At 48.1% G+C, this 20,753-nt stretch overlaps 1 protein-coding gene across 10 annotated transcripts in view; it reads left to right on the top strand.

The window, feature by feature from the left end:
• The window catches only part of LOC134923475 (uncharacterized), a 196,963-nt gene that overhangs the window by 129,631 nt on the left and 46,579 nt on the right, over window positions 1-20,753 (top strand). For 3 of the 10 annotated variants that reach the window (XM_063920755.1, XM_063920757.1, XM_063920763.1), the window contains 2 exons: window positions 12,732-12,797; window positions 19,672-19,737. The exons of 1 other annotated variant lie outside the window; for it this stretch is intronic. In XM_063920755.1, coding sequence (XP_063776825.1) covers window positions 12,732-12,797; window positions 19,672-19,737 — 132 coding nt within the window. Of the gene's footprint in view, window positions 1-3,288; window positions 3,399-12,731; window positions 12,798-19,671; window positions 19,738-20,753 lie in introns of all 10 variants that reach the window. 6 more of the 10 variants (XM_063920760.1, XM_063920754.1, XM_063920764.1 and 3 more) reach the window with 4 other exon arrangements.

The raw sequence follows: 20,753 nt of genomic DNA, 5'->3' as shown, positions 1-20,753 counted from the left end.
GTCCGCGATCTTCATTCTGGGAGTAGATAACTGGGAAGCAGACTTCCTCAGCAGACACGACCTCCACCCAGGAAAACGGCCTTCACCCGGAGGTGTTCAGGTGCTTGACACATCGGTGGGGAATGGCACAAATCAACATGATGGCCTCTTGTCTCAACAGTGGCAACATGTTACAATTACACAAAATGTTACAAATGGTTTCATGAGTTATCAAATTTTAATAACCATTTTAAATACTCTAAGGCAAGTGGTAATTGTCACAACTGAGGGTTTTGGCTGACAGGAGAAAGCCTCAGTTGTAGGGGCTGAGAGGAACTTAAACCGGGGAGGTTTAATCAGACCCCTGGACATGTAAGTGTTAAAAGGAAACCCGAAGGTGTGACCATGACAACCAGGTAAAATTCAAAATAAAAGTTTATTAACAGACTCCGTGTAAACAAACAGCATTCAAGGTATATAATGGCAATGATAAATAATATGATTCCTGGAGCACTCTGACCATGAAATGGTTACACAGGACACTGGTAGGTAAGAACAGCTGTTACAGTCCTTAGATGGAATAACCTTACCAGGCCTTGCTGTAGTAGTGAAGATATCCAAGGAACATGCCAGTAGATGGAACAGATGAAGTTGGTAACTTGAATCAGCTGTTGTAATTGCTGGATGGAACCAGCCAGGTGGTAAGACACGGAGTGGATGCGGAATGGAATCAGCCAGATGATAAAGTCACTGAATGAATGCTGGGTGGAACCAGCCAGGTGATGAAACACGGAGTGAATATAGTAAGATGCTAGGGAGCGTGGAAACAGAGGAATTGAAGGATGATTACCGGTGGTAGTGGATACTGCTGGAAGCAGATGAAATAGCTGGAAGCTGGAAACTGGATCAGCCACGGAGGACTGCAGAGTCAGGCTGCACCGCAGGATGGTAGGCAGGTGCGGGTCTCTTTGGTGGATGCTGGAGACAGGAGCTGGAACCTGGAAACACACCCACAGGAGAGAGACTGGAACAAAGTATGACAAACAAAGCACTGACCCTTTCCTGGCCCAGGCACAGGATACTTATACCTGCAGCAATGCAGGTATTGGCTGGGCAATTATGCAGATTTCCAGGCAGTGGATTGGAGGAACTGAAGCATGTGATTAGATCCAACATGGCTGCGCCCATGTTAGAACTTGGAGGGAAAACTGGCTTGGGAACCATGTGGAAACATAACTGTAATGGCGGCGCCGGCCACAGAGGACAGGAGACGCCAGACTGACAAATGTATGCTGAGACTCGTGGATGACAACGGAGGCCGCGGCAGGCATGGAACACCACACTGACAACCTGCACCTATAACACAGGAGCGGAGGCCACGGAGAACGGGAGACGCCATGCAGGATTCAAACATGGCGCCGCTGTGACAGCATCTCAGCGTGACAGGAGGAATGTGCAGTATGTGGACACAGATGAGATCCGGCCTTGGAACGCTGAGCGAGCCTCAGGAGACATCTGAAAGGCAGGTAATGGCGTCCAGATACCCGGATCGTGACAGTAATGTCACAACTGAGGGCTGGTGTTGGTAGCGGGAAGCCTCAGTTGTAGGGGCTGACGGGTACTTAAACTTAGGAGGTGAGATGGGACTCCTAGACATGTGCAGGAGCTGCAGCACCAAAGCCCGAAGGCGTGACCACGACAACTGAAAGTAGCTTTAGTGTTTTTTGTTTTGTTTTTCCAAATACTTTATTGGACAATTGTATATCAATTACATACATTAGTGTATGATACAAGTACACAGTGGCACCCCGGTCATCAATCTGCCGGTAAAGACAATGTGGTACAGAAAGGAAAAGAAGACGAGAAGAGAAATCATGTGAACAGGGTCACGGATTAACCAGTGGGACTCCTTTTAAAATGGTGGATGTCCCTGATCTAGCACTTCGAGATTATACCATGTAGTGTGTATCACTGCTTGTCGCAGGGGGATCTTAACAGGGCCATCTAACATCTGAACATATGGGAGCCATATCTCAAAGAATCTCTTTATTTTGTTTTCTCTGTTGAGTATCATTTCCAACCATTCCATGTGGAATAAATATGATAGACGTGGTAAGAACAGAGCTAGGGACAGGGAATCTGTTGCTATCCATTGCGATAGAATTGTTTTCTTACCCGCTGCTGCTATTTTGGTTAATAATAGGCGTTGGCCATTCGACATCTTAGAAGCAGGGGGTGTCGGGTATATGTCCCAAATGACCCACTCTGGGGAAGTGTCGAAGGTAAGATGTAGTCTGTCTTTGATAAAGGTTTGTATTATGTCCCAGAATTTACGTACCTCTAGGCAGCTCCACAAACAGTGGTATATGTCAGCTTCTACCATGCCGCATTTAAAACATCTAGAATCAGCTGCCGCCCCCATTTGAAGCCTTAGTTTCGGTGTGATGTATGATCGGTGTAAAATTTGATAATTCATCTCAGCATAAGATGCCGAGATGAGGGTTTTATTGATCTTGTTAAACGCAGTAAGCATAGTGGGGATAGTTATGGATGGGAAATTTGGTATCCACTTTACTAATCCTGTCTGGGTGGTCTCCCAATCAATAGATTTTTTAATAAATGTATAAAGCAATGCTGTGGAGGTGTGTATCCTAGGTATTTGTTGCAGAGTGAGGTCTAAAGTGTTGGACCTGTCTTCTGTGGACATTGCGGATATAGATTTGTTGATGTAACTACGAATTTGGAAATATATAAACAATGGGATTTTAAAATGTGGTAGGCTTTCGCAAAGATTGGAATATGTGCGGGTCTGATGGGTATTTTTACATATCAGCTGGTATAGCAATCTGGTACCTTGATTCGACAGAGCGGACAAGGTGGTGCTTGCAGCAGTTCCTTTAAGGTCTGGGTTATGGGCCAAAGGAAGAAAAGGCGTGAGATAGCTGGATATACCCATTCTAGAGCGTGTCTGCCTCCAAGCCGCGCAAGTCGAGGTCAATAGTATGTTGTTTTGGACCATGTGGGGGAAAGCCGACGGACGCGTATGCAGTAAGCTGACCAAAGAAAGTTCAGGGGAGAAGGCCTGTTCCAGGTCAGTGTTAGCAAAGGATTCAGTCTCATGAATCCAATCGACAGCATAGCGGTAGTTCGCAGCCAGCATATAGCTCCTAATACAAGGTAGGTTAACACCCCCCAGTTTCTGTGTTTGACTCAATTTAAATAGTGAGATCCTAGGTTTTTTATGTGCCCATATGAATTCACTAAAAGCCTTATTTATGGTCTTTATATCTGTGTCCGATATCAATAAAGGTAGCATTTGAATGGGATACAACAATCTCGGAAAGGAGATCATTTTGATCAACTGGCATCGTCCTAAGTATGAAAGGGGTAAATGTTTCCATGCCTGGAAATCGGTCAAGGTACGTGCGATTAATCGTGGAAAGTTGCTTCTGTATAAGTCAGATGGGTGAACAGGTATCTGGAGCCCCAGGTATGTGATTGTTTGGTGCGCACAGCGGAATGGGAACTGAAAGTTCCAGTCAAGCTTAGCGTTTGGATGTAGCGCCAAAGCTTCTGTCTTGGAGCTATTAAATTTTAAACCCAGAGATTGACTCGAAAGTTGTCAACATTGTCAACAGACCGGGAAACGCCTCCTGAGGGTTAGAGAAATACAGTAATAAGTCGTCTGTGTAGGCTGTGACCTTAAGGTCCTTGCCACCTATCCCTATTCCCTGCCAGTCTGATCTCAGGTGACAATGTCTAAGGAGCGGGTCTAATGCTAAATCAAAAAGAAGTGGAGACAGGGGGCACCCCTGCCTCGTGCCTCTGTGTAATGTAAATGTGTCCGTGTTCAGTCCATTCACTGTAAGGAATGCAGAGGGTGAGTCATATATGATACGAAAGAATTTGACAAAGTCGGCGCCAAACTGTTGCCAGTGTAGTACCCTCAGCAGGTGAGACCATGATACTCGGTCAAACGCTTTATCCGCATCACAACTCACTAGCAAGGATGTCCCACCTGGTTTCTGGGCCGCTATGGTTAAGGCAGCGACTACTTGTCTTATATTGTGTACTGACGTTCTCCCTTTCACAAAACCTGTCTGTGATGAATGCAAAAGCGAGGGTAATATCATTTGCAGCCTATGTGCCATGAGTGTTGTTAAGATTTTAAAATCTTGATTTAAGAGGGATATCGGGCGGTATGATTGCACTAGGGTAGGGTCTTTCCCAGGTTTTGGTAACACTATTACACGGGCATGGTTGAAGGTGGAGGGTGCCGCGTTTCCAGCCAAAATGGAATTAAGTAAGGTCAGGAGGTGTGGTGTGATATGGGGTAGTAGCAATTTATAATACTCTGCGCTCAGTCCGTCTGGGCCCGGGGATTTACCATTAGTCAGTTGTTTAATTACCGTTACCAATTCCAATTCAGTAATAGGAGTCATAAGAGAGTCCCGGTCCTCACCTGACAATGTGGGAGACCCTGCCGATCTCAAGAAAGTCATGCCGTTGACGGGGTCGTCTGGTGGGGCCTTGTATAGTTCCTTGTAATAAGTTAGGAAGGAATCAGCGATATCTGTCGGGTTAGATGACGTCTGGGTTTCAGATCGGAGGGTTAGAATGTGTGAAGTAGGGCGCTGGCCGCGAACTACATTTGCTAAGAGTTTGCCAGCTTTATTTCCCCATCTGAAATATTTGTGTTTTTGGAAGTCTAAAGCATATTGGGCTCTCTCCGTGCAGAGGTTGTCATAGGAATGTTTTATCTCAATGTATATTCTGCGGTTGTCCTCCGTCGGAGAGGCCACTAACGCTGCATAGGAATTCGTCAATGCCAGGCCGAGGTCGTGGAACCGTTGATTTAGGCGCTTGCGCTTAGCGGCCACATAAGCAATGATGTAGCCCCGCACCACCGGCTTGGATGCAGACCAGAAAAGGTAAATGTCCTCTATGTGTTGTGCATTATCATTAACATAGTTAAGGAAATTAGCCTCCAAATATGATTTAAAGTCAGGGGAGGTATACAGGTGTGAGGGAAATCTCCAGTTAAAGGAGGTCTGTTTAGGGGATTCTAATTTGAGTGTGAACCATGTTGGTGCGTGATCAGAAATGGCTATATTTTCTACTTTTGAATCACATAACCTGGAGAGCAAACCCGCCGGGAGCAGCCAATAGTCTATCCTGGTGGATGTAGCATGTGGGTGGGAATAGAATGTGTATTCCCGACTAACAGGGTGTTGGTGTCGCCATGGATCTATTAGGTGCAAGGATGATATTAAGAGTTGCAGAGAAGCTGGTACCGTGTAGTTTTGCCTACTAGGGATACCTGACCTATCTAGGGATGGTTGTAGCGTGGAATTAAAATCGCCCCCGACAACTAAACTACCCTCGGCCCATTCTTGTAGTCGGACATATATGTTTGAAAAGAAAGCATTATGATCCGAATTCGGTGCATATATGGTCACCAGAGTGTAGCATTCCCCTTCTATCCGCACTTTAATAAATAAGAACCGACCCTCTTCGTCTTCCAAAGTGTCTAGTATGTTATATCTAAGGGACTTGTGAAATATAATTACTACTCCTCGTTTCTTAGAGGTAAAGGATGCTGCATGAAAACTCTGGATCCAGTTATCTCTAAGCACATTGGGGTCCCCCGATTTCCAATGAGTTTCTTGTAACATTGCTACATCGGGTCGTAAACGTTTGAGGTGTTGTAATATCTTTTTTCGTTTAATTGGAGTATTGAGACCCTCCACGTTCCAAGTGAGGAACTTTAGCTTCGTCTTAGTTACTAAAGAGGCAGCCATAGGGAAATTGGTTCTAGCCTATACCTGTCCTGTCAGACATGTGTGGTAGTAATAAGGTACATCGTAGGGCTCCCCATGTCCCAGCCGATGGGGAGACCCGATCATTAATAGGAGTGATAACACTGTGCCATAGCATCAACATTAGAAGTAACTGTAACCAGTATGATACAATATGTCCTTTTTCCAAATTTTTTCGAACCCATAACAGTGGTCTAAACGACCCATTATAACCTAATAATAAAATTCCGATCAGATAAGGGGGGAAAGGGAGGGGTGGGAAAGGGAGGGGCAAAAAAATGAACATAGAGGGAAAGGAGAAAAGGGGCAGAGAGACCCCGCACTTTCCAATCTCACAAACAAATAGTACTGTAATTAGCAGAACATAGAGAGTGTCAGTGATCAGCCATACATTACCGATCATGACCTCCATGAGGAAGGTGAAATATGTGTTAATTCTACGGTGAAGTCCGATATCAGCCTCTGTCTTTGGAGGCAGGGGAGGAGCGGTGTCTCAAGGATTCTGCAAAGTTCTTTGCTTCTAGAGATGTGTCAAATAGATACGTCTTGCCGTTATGCTGAACGCGGAGCTTCGCCGGATAGAGTAAGGCGAATCGGATGCCTTCGTCGAACAGGATCTTGCAGGTGGGGGAGAATTCCCTCTTCATGGCAACGTTATAGGAGAAGTCCTGAAACAAAAGCAGCTTTTCTCCGTGGAAGGAAAGCTCTCGGGCTTTGCGGTATGCATCCATCACTTTGACTTTATCTGGATAGTTGAGGAACTTGAATATTACCGGTCTAGGTCTTCGGCAATCTGTTTGAAGGTCAGGACCGATTCGATGCGCCCGTTCAATCGCTAAGGACTCCCCATCTGCCTGGCAGCCCAACTCAAGAGGCAACCAGGAGGAGACCAAGGCTAGCAGTTCTTTAGGTCTAACTGATTCCGGTAAGCCAATCATACGAAGATTGTTTCGACGGTTGCGATTTTCCAAATCTTCTAGCTTTTCCTGCATCGCGGTGATGATAGACGTTTGAGAATCAGCAGCGGAGCGGGCCGTGGTCAGGTCATCTTCCAGATTTGAGACCCGTTGCTCGACTTCATCCAGTCGTGAGCTATGGTCTTTTAACTGTGTCATGGTGGAGTCGATGGCATCTTTCAGTCCTGCAAGCTTCTTGTCTAGAAGTGGCGAAAGTATGTCAGAGATTTCCTGTGCCCTAGTGTATCTAGCGGGATCTGGTACGCCATCCAATACGTTGGCATTAGGGGACGAGGGCGGTGAGTTAATAGAGACCGAGGTTGATGCCCTGGTGTCTTTGGTTTTTGTAGAACCGCGTCCCCCTATTTGGGATTTGGCTACGTATTTATCCATATAAGCGTGATAGTAGCACGATATAGAAATAAGTGAATACAGAAAAATCCTGCCCTGCAGGGAGGAAATGTGGCTGCGTAACCACAGTGCTTGCTATGATGGATCACCACGGCCCGTGTCACGATGGTGTTGGCTGGCTTTGGGAGCTGTGCAATGTAGCCCGGGGATCGGGATTTGACTTGCTGTGTTACGGTATGATGGCCAATTTACAGTCCTCCACCCTTGTTGTTGCAGGGTCTCTGAAGCCTGGGGCTCGCAGTGCACAGGCCAGGAAGCCCGTTATTCCTTGTGAATGCTGGGGCGTCAAGCGGGGCAGGCGTAACCACTGTGCTTGCTATGGTGGATCACCACGTCCCGTGTCACGATGATGTTGGCTGGCTTTGGGAGCTGTGTAATGTAGCCCGGGGATCGGGATCTGACTTGCTGTGTTGCGGTATGATGGCTACCTTATAGTCCTCCACCCTTGTTGCTGCAGGGTCTCTGATGCCTGGGGCCTGCAGTGCTCAGACCAGGAAGCCCGTTATTCCTAGTGAATGTTGTGGCGCCAAGCGGGGCAGGCCGGCGGGATGGTACAGGTTTAATGCCTCTGCCAATATTGGTTATCTCCCGGTACCTGTAGGCTGCGGGCTGCAGGGGTACAGTATGGTGAGTGCGGGTTTCGGGTAATGGTAGTAGTGCGCCTAGTGTGGCTCACTCACCCGTCTCCAGGCCACGTCTCTGCTTCGGACGGGCTCCCGTGGCGTCTCCTTCTTCTCCGCCAGCAGCAGCGCCACGGAGCTTGTAGGTGTAAGTAGCCCGACCTGCCCGGTAACGATGTCCTTCTCGGGCTAGGAGCAGGGAGCCAGGCCGGGGAGGTGAGATTCAGGGCGCCCGGCCACATCCAATATGGCGGCCGCTGGCAGCGTGCGCCACAGCTGGCGCTCGAACTCCGGGGAAAGAGGCGGTGGGGAGCCGGGGAGATGTTCCCTTCTTTCCCACCACTATCTCCGCTGGCCCCTGATGTAATGTTGGGGCTCAGATCCCTGTATTTAGCCCGTTAAACTTCGTTCGGGCGACAGGGGACGGAGAGCTCCTTTAAAATGCGGCCCACCGGAAGTCATCAGCTTTAGTGTTTTTATTAAATAATAAAAGTCAAGAAAAGTGCAACAGAACAATAATCATTAGGAGAGTCTCTGGGTTCCTACTGGTTTGAGACCAGTAACTTAGAAAATAGTAAAAGGTATTTAATGATGCTTGAGAACGTTGAAGAATTAGTAGAATGATGCTAGAGATCGCAGGAACAGCACTTAGCTGTAATGTGGGATAATGTGAACAATGTGAATAGAGTTTCGCTGGAGAATAGCTACTGTTAGCCAAAACATATACTCTGCCAACTCAGGGTGCAATAGCAGGAAAAGTCAGGCGGCACCACTGAGGATTATCACAGGAGAAGCAGACTGCACGCAGAGAGTTATCACTGGAGAAGCAGACTGCACCGCAGGAAGTTGTCACAGGAGAAGCAGACTGCACCGCAGAGAGTTATCACAGGAGAGGCAGACTGCACCGCAGAGAGTTATCACTGGAGAAGCAGACTGCACCGCAGGGAGTTGTCGCAGGAGAAGCAGACTGCACCGCAGAGAGTTATCACAGGAGAGGCAGACTGCACCGCAGAGAATTATCACTGGAGAAGCAGACTGCACCGCAGAGAGTTATCACTGGAGAAGCAGACTGCACCGCAGAGAGTTATCACTGGAGAAGCAGATTGCACCGCAGAGAGTTATCACTGGAGAAGCAGACTGCACCGCAGAGAGTTGTCACTTGAGAAGCAGACTGCACCGCAGAGAGTTATCACTGGAGAAGCAGACTGCACCGCAGAGAGTTATCACAGGAGAAGCAGACTGCACCGCAGAGAGTTATCACAGGGGAGTCAGGCTGTACTGCAGAGTATAACACAGGAGAGTCTCTAGTGAAGCTGAAGACTGGAAGACAATTGAAGCACTGACAACTTCCTGGGAGCTGGGACAGGATATTTATACCCGCTGGTGAACAGGCATTGGTTGACAACTTGGCACCAGCAGCGCTTCGGATTGGTAAAAGAATGACGTGACTTTATCCAACATGGCTGCGCCCATTGACAGAGTTTGACGGGGAAAGAACCATGTGCCAAACAATAATGGCGGCGGAGGCCGCGGCAGCAGAAGACTCCACGCCACACGCGCAGCGGCCACAGGGATGACAGCGGCGGCCGCGGTCCACAGAGAATGCCACATGCAGCAGGATGACGGGTGCGGCGGTGACAGCCGCGACGGAGCTGAGAGCGCCATACTAAGCTAAGTGTAAACACTGAGAAGGCCGCTGAGCCGGTGCTGCGGGTAACACAAAAATGAAATGTAGAACCAAACATAGTTATGACCCGGGCCTGGCACGCTGAGCCAATCTCAGGAGACACCTAACTGGAAGAAAATGGCGACCAGACACCCGGATCGTGACAGGTAAGAGTTTCATTCATGGGTGGTTCTTGGTTGCAGAGATATAGTTACTTCAAATCGGGTCCATCTTTTTGAAACACCCTGTATAGAGAGCATCCTAATGACTGTTATACAATACAGCGAGCATCACAGTGACTTGCCACCAATATCATACCCTCATTATTACTAAACCTAAAAAAACATGAGCTCCTTCAGCATTATTATAGCAGCCCAATTCAACATTATTATCCCCTTTATCTCATTGATCACTAAATCTTTTTTGAAAATTAAAATACTCAAGTGGCCCATATCAGTCTGCTAGGTAAAGGCATTGCTTTAGGATGATGGCCTGTTCATGATGGCCTGTCCACTAAACGTAAATGCAAATATACAGTATACATTGACAATTTATTTTTCATTTACCCAAAGGAGCTTGCAATCTCATCACATCAGCTGTTGATGCTTCCTTGTGGATAGAGTGGATTATGTATAACTATGACACTAAGAGACATCATGTAACGCCACTTATGTATAAAAAGAGACATCGGAGAGGTTTTATGGTAACTCACCGCTCTGGCAATCTCTGCCCTATCTGGGGGGGCCACTTTGCACATGTAAACGATCCACAATCTCATTTTAAGGAGAACCAGGCATGCGCAACAAAGTATGGTGGGGCATGTAAGTAAGTATAGCACCATGCTCAGATGTAGAAATGTGTAACTTGACAAGCAATGAAAGCATCAGCTTTTCATTGCTTATGCTGGCCATACATCAGGACGATATCTTTCCAACCAGCCAACTAGTTGGCTGGTTGGAAAAGATAATCTGGCAGTGTGTGGGAGGAAACGATTATCAGCCGTATGCTCCCACACGCTAAAAAACGGCCAGAAACGGTCTGTCCAACTAGTTGGGAAAATCAAACCTGTTTGATTTTCCCAACTAATCGTTCAGGTGTAGGGGAAACTCTTTCTCCAACTGAATGATAAGTAGGTGGACACAGGCTGACAGTGTCCACCTACTTTTGTCACCATCACTGCTGGCCAGCCCAGGATCCCAGCGGCGGCATTGGAGCAGGAGTAGTGATGAGGTTCAGGGGCAGCTGCGGCAGTCCATCAATGCTGCCGTGCTGCCCCTGTCATCGCGGCGGCGGGAGGAGAAGCAGGGACGGGCTGCGGGAGTACTTCACTCCTGCCCCGGGATATCAGGACTCGTCAGCGGCGGCATTGGAGGGAGCAGTGATGGGGTTCAGGGGCAGCTGCGGCAGTCCATCACTGCTGCCGTGATGCCCCTGTCATCGCGGCAGCGGCGGCAGGAGGAGAAGCATGGACGGGTTGCGGGAGTACTTCACTACTGCCCCGGGACATCAGGATTCGTCAGCGGCGGCATTGGAGCAGTGATGAGGTTCAGGGGCAGCTGCGGCAGTCTGTCACTGCTGCCATGCTGCCCCTGTCACACCGGGACCCCTGTCAGCGGTGGAGGGTGAGCGGGAGCCGGGAGGAAGATTAGGGCAAGTGGAGAATATCCCCCTTCCAACGCCCCCGTGATAACTATATGCCCCGGCACCATATTTCTCCCCCTTTCCCGGTGAGCACAAACCCGAGGACTATAAACCCCTTCACTGCAGTGTCCCCTGCCAACCTCCCTCCTGTGATGCCCCTTAAAAAAAAAAATATTTATAAACCAAGTAGCCGGCACCCGCAGAGACTAATAGAAGACAATAATGCAGTTGCTTTTGCTTAAGCAGGGCACCGGAGCAAGCTGCATGTGTATTTTTGGGAGTGCCAAACCTTGTTGTCTACTATATATATATATATATATATATATATATATATATAAAATAAGGAAAACGGCACTCAGGGATCACAACATAATGAACTTATTGGTTTTATATATATATATAGATATATATAGATATATAGATATATATTAAGATCTGTAAAGGCAGCACTCCAAGTGACTTTCAAATAAGACAATAAGTCAGCGTTGTTTTGTCAACATTTCAGAAGTTGTTTATTTCAGTTCTTTTGTCAGGATCCTGAACTGAAGCAAAATACTTCTGAGACGTTGACTTGTCTTATTTGAAAGTCACTTGGAGTGCTGCCTTTTGCGGATCTTTGCACTGTATTAACCGTTATCCGGCAGAATCATGGTTTGAGGATAGCACCGGCGCACATTGTCTGAAAGACAAGCAGGAGTGCCGGCTTCCTGCATACTATGTACAGTATGTGTGTGTGTGTGTGTGTGTGTGTGTGTGTGTGTTTGTGTGTGTGTGTGTATGTATATACAGATACCGGCCACCCCACCGCCGCCAGCTTACTCCCCGCACTGGCCGCCAGCCTCTGTCCTGTGTCGGCCGCAGGGCACGGCCACCTCATCGCCACCAGGCTCCACTTCTCCACTGCCTTCAGCATCATAGGGACCGGCTGCAACTACAGGAGTGACCGGCCACCTCTGCACCGCACATCTAGTTTGAACATGGGGATAAATCAGCAGGTGATATTCATCCCATACTGTTGCATGTTTTGAATTAAAAAAAACCCACTAAAGTACTGTAGGCAGGCACTATCCGCCTACTTCGGTGACATCACAAGTTGGACAGAGGTTGTCAGGTTGGTTGGTCTGATGAAAAGTTGGTTAGATGTGTGGAGCACTGTTTTAGTTAAACAGACAAGTTGGATGGTTGGAAGTTTGGAGTGTTGGAGAAAAGTTGGTCTGAAGTTGGTCTGATGTATGGCTAGCATTAGTAAGGAGCTTCCACACTTTGCTATCACACCGTGCTGTGGTGACCGTGTTATTAAGAGAATCCAAAGGTGCCACAGGAGAAATCTCAGATTTCTGCATGGACTGCCTTTTAACACATTTCTGCATAAGCAGTAATAACCTTTCCATCCCCCCCCCCCTCCTCCCCCCCCAAAAAGGGGCGATCACCTCTTCATACATTTGCCTCTGAGCAGCTTACGGTGGTGTGTGTGTGTGTGTGTGTGTGTGTGTGTGTGTGTGTGTGTGTGTGTGTGTGTGTGTGTGTGTGTGTGTGTGTGTGTGTGTGTGTGTGTGTGTGTGTGTGTGTGTGTGTGTGTGTGTGTGTGTGTTAGTGGTTATAATATCAGAACCCAAATCATGCATATATTTATTTACAGGCTTTTCAGCAGTATCTGCATTCATTCAGCAAACTTCAGCAGAAAACATTTACAGAGGTTAATATGGTAAGACACAGCTAATTTTCATGGGAACACTTCCTAATGTATATGAAGGTGTGACTAGTTTACTAGCTCTAGGCTATTCAGCACGGGGCTAGAATCCCAAGGGAGGTGGGCCTGCAAGAAAGTGACCATGATAGGATAGGGCTAGCGGGAACATATAGTGGACCAGTAAAGAACAATATTTTCTCTAACGTCCTAAGTGGATGCTGGGGACTCCGTAAGGACCATGGGGATTAGCGGCTCCGCAGGAGACTGGGCACAACTATAAAGAAAGCTTTTAGACTACTGGTGTGCACTGGCTCCTCCCACTAAGACCCTCCTCCAGACCTCAGTTAGATTCTTGTGCCCAGCCGAGCTGGATGCACACTAGGGGCTCTCCTGAGCACCTAGAAAGAAAGTATATTTAGGTTTTTTATTTTCAGTGAGATCTGCTGGCAACAGACTCACTGCAGCGAGGGACTAAGGGGAGAAGAAGCGAACCTACTTAACAGGTGGTAGTTTGGGCTTCTTAGGCTACTGGACACCATTAGCTCCAGAGGGATCGACCGCAGGACCCGACCTTGGTGTTCGTTCCCGGAGCCGCGCCGCCGTCCCCCTTACAGAGCCAGAAGCACGAAGAAGGTCCGGAAAATCGGTGGCAGAAGACTTCAGTCTTCACCAAGGTAGCGCACAGCACTGCAGCTGTGCGCCATTGCTCCTCATGTACACCTCATACTTCGGTCACTGATGGGTGCTGGGGGGGGGGGCGCCCTGAGGGCAATAAATAACACCTTGGCTGGCAAAATATACATCATATATAGTCCCAGAGGCTATATAGATGTAAAATTACCCCTGCCAGTATCACAGAAAAAGCGGGACAAAGTCCGCCGAAAAGGGGGCTGGGCTTCTCCCTCAGCACACTGGCGCCATTTTTCCCTCACAGTTCCGCTGGAAGGAAGCTCCCTGGCTCTCCCCTGCAGTCTGAGAATACTACAGAAGGGTAAAAAAGAGAGGGGGGGGCACTAAATTTAGGCGCAGTATAGATATATACATATGTAATATATATAAAAAAGCAGCTATAGGGAAAACACTCATTGATAGTGGGATCCCAGTGTTATATAGCGCTCTGGTGTGTGCTGGCATACTCTCTCTCTCTCTGTCTCCCCAAAGGGCTTTGTGGGGTCCTGTCCTCTGTCAGAGCATTCCCTGTGTGTTTGCGGTGTGTCGGTACGGCTGTGTCGACATGTTTGATGAGGAGGCTTATGTGGAGGCGGAGCAGATGCCTGTAAATGTGATGTCACCCCCTGCGGGGTCGACACCTGAGTGGATGGTGCTGTGGAAGGAATTACGTGATAGTGTCGACTCCTTACATAAAAGGTTTGACGACATACCTAATGTGGGACAGCCGGCTTCTCAGCCTGTGCCTGCCCAGGCGTCTCAAAAACCATCAGGGGCTCTAAAACGCCCGCTACCTCAGATGGTTGACACAGATGTCGACACGGATACTGACTCCAGTGTCGACGACGAAGAGACTAATGTAACTTCCAGTAGGGCCACACGTTACATGATTGAGGCAATGAAAATTGTGTTGCACATTTCTGATGTTACCCCCGGTACCACAAAAAAGGGTATAATGTTTGGAGAGAAAAAACTACCAGTAGCTTTTCCTCCATCTGAAGAGTTAAATGAAGTGTGTGAAGAAGCGTGGGCTTCCCCTGATAAAAAGATGGTAATTTCTAAGAGGTTACTAATGGCGTACCCTTTCCCGCCAGAGGATAGGTCACGCTGGGAAACATCCCCTAGGGTGGATAAAGCGCTCACACGCTTGTCAAAGAAGGTGGCACTACCGTCTCCGGATACGGCCGCCCTTAAGGAATCTGCTGATAGAAAGCAGGAGGCTATCCTGAAATCTATATATACACACACAGGTGTGATACTGAGACCGGCTATAGCTTCAGCCTGGATGTGCAGCGCTGCTGCTGCGTGGTCAGATTCCCTGTCAGAAAATATAGATACTCTAGACAGGGACACTATTTTGCTGAACGTAGAGCATATAAAAGACGCACTTTTATACATGAGGGATGCACAGAGGGATATTTGCCGGCTGGCATCAAAAATTAGTGCAATGTCCATTTCTGCCAGGAGAGGGTTATGGACTCGGCAGTGGACAGGTGATGCAGATTCCAAACGACACATGGAAGTTCTGCCTTATAAGGGTGAGGAATTGTTCGGGGATGGTCTCTCGGACCTCGTTTCCACAGCAACAGCTGGGAAGTCTACATTTTTGCCCCATGTTCCCTCACAACCAAAGAAAGCACCGTATTATCAGGTACAGTCCTTTCGGCCCAATAGGGGCAAGCGGGTTAAAGGCGCGTCCTTTCTGCCCAGAGGCAGAGGTAGAGGGAAAAAGCTGCAGCATACAGCCAGTTCCCAGGAGCAAAAGTCCTCCCCCGCTTCTTCTAAGTCCACAGCATGACGCTGGGGCTCCACAGGCAGAGCCAGGTACGGTGGGGGCCTGTCTCAAGCATTTCAGCAATCAGTGGGCTCGCTCACGGGTGGATCCCTGGATCCTTCAAATAGTATCTCAGGGGTACAAACTGGAATTCGAGACGTCTCCCCCCCCGCCGTTTCCTCAAATCTGCCTTGCCAACCACTCCCTCAGGCAGGGAGGCAGTGTTACAGGCAATTCAAAAGCTGTATTCACAACAAGTGATAGTAAAGGTGCCCCTACTTCAACAAGGAAGGGGTTACTATTCCACAATGTTTGTGGTACCGAAACCGGACGGTTCGGTGAGACCCATTTTAAATTTGGAATCCTTGAACACATATATCAAAAAATTCAAGTTCAAGATGGAATCGCTCAGGGCGGTTATTGCAAGCCTGGACGAGGGAGATTACATGGTATCGCTGGACATCAAGGATGCTTACCTACATGTCCCCATTTACCATCCTCACCAGGAGTACCTCAGGTTTGTGGTACAAGATTGTCATTACCAATTCCAGACGTTGCCGTTCGGTCTCTCCACGGCTCCGAGGGTCTTTACCAAGGTAATGGCGGAAATGATGATACTCCTTCGAAGGAAGGGAGTTTTAATTATCCCGTACTTGGACGATCTCCTGATAAAGGCGAGGTCCAGAGAGCAGTTGTTGGTAGGGGTAGCACTATCTCGGGAAGTGCTACAACAGCACGGCTGGATTCTAAACATTCCAAAGTCACAGCTGGTCCCTACGACACGCCTGCTGTTTCTAGGGATGGTTCTGGACACAGAACAGAGAAAAGTGTTTCTCCCGGAGGAGAAGGCCAAGGAGCTGTCATCTCTAGTCAGAGGCCTCCTAAAACCAAAACAGGTGTCGGTGCATCACTGCACGCGGATCCTGGGAAAAATGGTAGCTTCCTACGAAGCGATTCCATTCGGCAGGTTTCATGCAGAACCTTTCAGTGGGACCTGTTGGACAAGTGGTCCGGATCGTATCTTCAGATGCATCGTCTGATAACCCTGTCTCCAAGGACAAGGGTGTCTCTGCTGTGGTGGCTGCAGAGTGCTCATCTTCAAGAGGGCCGCAGATTCGGCATACAGGACTGGGTCCTGGTGACCACGGATGCCAGCCTTCGAGGCTGGGGAGCAGTCACACAGGGAAGAAACTTCCAAGGACTATGGTCAAGTCAGGAGACTTCCCTGCACATAAATATTCTGGAACTAAGGGCAATTTACAATGCCCTAAGTCAGGCAAAACCCCTGCTTCAAAACCAGCCGGTACTGATCCAGTCAGACAACATCACGGCAGTCGCCCATGTAAACAGACAGGGCGGCACAAGAAGCAGGACGGCAATGGCAGAAGCCACAAGGATTCACCGATGGGCGGAAAATCACGTGTTAGCACTGTCAGCAGTGTTCATTCTGGGAGTGGACAACTGGGAAGCAGACTTCCTCAGCAGGCACGACCTCCACCCGGGGGAGTGGGGACTTCATCCAGAAGTCTTTCAAATGTTGTAAACCAGTGGGAAAAACCACAGGTGGACATGATGGCGTCCCGCCTAAACAAAAAGCTAGAAAAATATTGCGCCAGGTCAAGAGACCCGCAGGCGATAGCTGTGGACGCTCTGGTAACACCGTGGGTGTACCGATCGGTTTATGTGTTCCCTCCTCTTCCTCTCATATCAAAGGTACTGAGGATAATAAGGAGAAGAGGAGTAAGAACTATACTCATTGTTCCGGATTGGCCAAGAACAGCGTGGTATCCGGAACTTCAAGAAATGATGTCAGAGGACCCATGGCCTCTACCGCTCAGACAGGACCTGCTGCAGCAGGGGCCCTGTCTGTTCCAAGACTTACCGCGGCTGCGTTTGACGGCATGGCGGTTGAACACCGGATCCTGAAGGAAAAGGGCATTCCGGAGGAAGTCATTCCTACGCTAATAAAAGCTAGGAAAGAAGTAACCGCGAACCATTATCACCGCATATGGCGAAAATATGTTGCGTGGTGTGAGGCCAGGAAGGCCCCAACGGAAGAATTTCAGCTGGGCCGGTTCCTGCACTTCCTACAGTCAGGGGTGACTATGGGCCTTAAATTGGGTTCCATTAAGGTCCAGATTTCGGCTCTATTGATTTTCTTCCAGAGAGAATTGGCTTCACTACCTGAAGTTCAGACTTTTGTTAAGGGAGTGCTGCATATTCAGCCCCCTTTTGTGCCTCCAGTGGCACCTTGGGATCTCAACGTGGTGTTGGATTTCCTAAAGTCACATTGGTTTGAGCCACTGAAAACCGTGGATTTAAAATATCTCACGTGGAAAGTGGTCATGTTGTTGGCCTTGGCTTCGGCCAGGCGTGTTTCAGAATTGGCGGCTTTGTCATGTAAAAGCCCTTATCTGATTTTCCATATGGATAGGGCAGAATTGAGGACTCGTCCCCAGTTTCTCCCCAAAGTGGTATCAGCTTTTCATCTGAACCAACCTATCGTGGTGCCTGCGGCTACGAATGACTTGGAGGCTTCCAAGTTGTTGGATGTAGTCAGGGCCCTAAAAATTTATGTTTCCAGGACAGCTGGAGTCAGGAAGACTGACTCGCTTTTTATCCTGTATGCGCCCAACAAGTTGGGTGCACCTGCTTCTAAGCAGACTATTGCTCGCTGGATCTGTAGTACGATTCAGCTTGCACATTCTGCGGCTGGACTGCCGCATCCCAAATCAGTAAAAGCCCATTCCACGAGGAAGGTGGGCTCTTCTTGGGCGGCTGCCCGAGGGGTCTCGGCTCTTCAACTTTGCCGAGCTGCTACTTGGTCAGGGGCAAACACGTTTGCTAAATTCTACAAATTTGATACCCTGGCTGAGGAGGACCTTGAGTTCTCTCATTCCGTGCTGCAGAGTCATCCGTACTCTCCCGCCCGTTTGGGAGCTTTGGTATAATCCCCATGGTCCTTACGGAGTCCCCAGCATCCACTTAAGACGTTAGAGAAAATAAGAATTTACTCACTGGTAATTCTATTTCTCATAGTCCGTAGTGGATGCTGGGCGCCCATCCCAAGTGCGGATTGTCTGCAATACTTGTATATAGTTATTGCTTAACTAAAGGGTTATTGTTGAGCTATCTGTTGAGAGGCTCAGTTGTTATCATGCTGTTAACTGGGTATTGTATCACGAGTTATACGGTGTGATTGGTGTGGCTGGTATGAGTCTTACCCGGGATTCAAAATCCTTCCTACTTGTGTCAGCTCTTACGGGCACAGTATCCTAACTGAGGTCTGGAGGAGAGTCTTAGTGGGAGGAGCCAGTGCACACCAGTAGTCTAAAAGCTTTCTTTATAGTTGTGCCCAGTCTCCTGCGGAGCCGCTAATCCCCATGGTCCTTACGGAGTCCCCAGCATCCACTACGGACTATGAGAAATATAATTACCGGTGAGTAAATTCTTATTATTTATACAATGTTTATTAACCCCACACCCACTTCCAAAGGGATGTAGGCAAAACGCCCTATAACACCTGCTTGGTTGATTCCAGCCCCATGCCGACCGGCATAGAGCTAGCTAGCTCCATGGCAGGAGGAGCCCACGCCATGTGTCACCCTGCTATAGTGCCACCAGACCTGGTGTGTAAAGCCTAGTGCTGATTAATGGAAATTCAGGGGGATCTAAGGCTCTTAGTATCCCCAATTTTGTCATTACCAGACTTGGGGGGTCATTCCGAGTTGTTCGCTCGCAAGCTGCTTTTAGCAGCATTGCACACGCTAAGCCGCCGCCTACTGGGAGTGAATCTTAGCTTATCAAAATTGCGAACGAAAGATTCGCAATATTGCGATAAGACATCTCTGTGCAGTTTCTGAGTAACTCGAGACTTACTCGGCATCTGCGATCAGTTCAGTGCTTGTCGTTCCTGGTTTGACGTCACATACACACCCAGCGTTCGCCCAGACACTCCTCCGTTTCTCCAGCCACTCCCGCGTTTTTCCCAGAAACGGTAGCGTTTTTTCACACACTCCCATAAAACGGCCTGTTTCCGCCTAGAAACACCCACTTCCTGTCAATCACACTACGATCACCTGAACGATGAAAAAGCCGTGAGTAAAATTCCTAACTGCATAGCAAATTTACTTAGCGCAGTCGCACTGCGGACATTGCGCATGTGCACTAAGCGGAAAATCGCTGCGATGCGAAAAAAAATACAGAGCGAACAACTCGGAATGACCCCCTTAGTTTAGAAGCTATTATTTTCATATTTGTCTTTCTTTTTTTTTCAGGAAAGCTCACAATATATTTATTTAGAAATATAAATATTAGGATTTATTCCCTAAATGCAAGTCAAATATTATGCGCTGTCTTTGTTTTTGTTTATACAATCTTTGTTACAAAGGAGTATGCAATCTCCTGACAGCAGCTATTGATGCTTTTGTGCATATTTATTTACAGGCATTTCAACAGCATCTGCATTCATTTAATGAACTTCAGCAGCAAACCTTTAAAGAAGTTAATATGGTAAGACATATGGGGTCATTCGCAGTGCAGCGATCAGGCTAAAAATCGGCATTTCTGCGCATGCGTATGCACCGCAGTGCGCACGCGCAACGTACGGGTACAAAGTCCTTTGTGGTTTTGCACAGGTTCTAGCGAAGCTTTCAGTCGCACGGCAGAATGCAGGAAGATTGACATGAAGTGGGCGTTCCTGGGTGGCAACCGACCGTTTTTAGGGAGTGCTTAGAAAAACGCAGGCGTGTCGGGGAAAACGCAGGCGTGGCTGGGCGGGTGTGTGACATCAAAAGCCATCCCTCCGTCGTTAGAATCAACGCACACGAAGAGTAACTGCAGGGCTGGTCTTGTTTTGCACAAAATGATTTTGCAGCCACTTTACTGCACAAGCGTTTGCACTTCTGCAAAGCGAAAATACACTCCCCGGTGGACGGCGACAATGCGTTTGCACGGCTGCTAAAAGTAGCTTGCGAGCGATCAACTCAGAATGACCCCCATAGTTCCGTATTTTTCTTGGTATTGTAAGAACTTTGAGCCTGATTCATGTTTGTAAGTAAAGCAAAAAAGCAAGCAATTGGGCAACTCAATGTTGCCCTGCAGGTAGGGCAGATGTAACCTGTTCAGAGAGAGTTAGATTTGGGTGGGGTGTGTTCAAACAGAAATCTAAATTTCTCTTACGTCCTAGAGGATGCTGGGGTCCATTTTAGTACCATGGGGTATAGACGGTTCCGCAGGAGCCTTCGGCACTTTAAGACTTTTCAACAGTGTGAACTGGCTCCTCCTTCTATGCCCCTCCTCCAGACCTCACTTTAGAAAATGTGCCCAGGAGACTGGATGCACACTAGTGGAGCTCTACAGAGCTTTGCTGGAAAAAGACTTTCTTAGGTTTTTTATTTTACAGGGAAGCTGCTGGCAACAGCTTCCCTGCTTCGTGGGACTTAGGGGGGGAAGTAGGAACCAACTTCTCAATTAGTTATTGGTTCTGCTTCCGCTGACAGAACACCATTAGCTCCTGAAGGGTACTG

Source organism: Pseudophryne corroboree, chromosome 1 (assembly GCF_028390025.1).
Source record: "Pseudophryne corroboree isolate aPseCor3 chromosome 1, aPseCor3.hap2, whole genome shotgun sequence".
NCBI classification, from domain to species: Eukaryota; Metazoa; Chordata; class Amphibia; order Anura; family Myobatrachidae; genus Pseudophryne; species Pseudophryne corroboree.
This window is presented reverse-complemented; position numbering and strand designations above follow the sequence as displayed.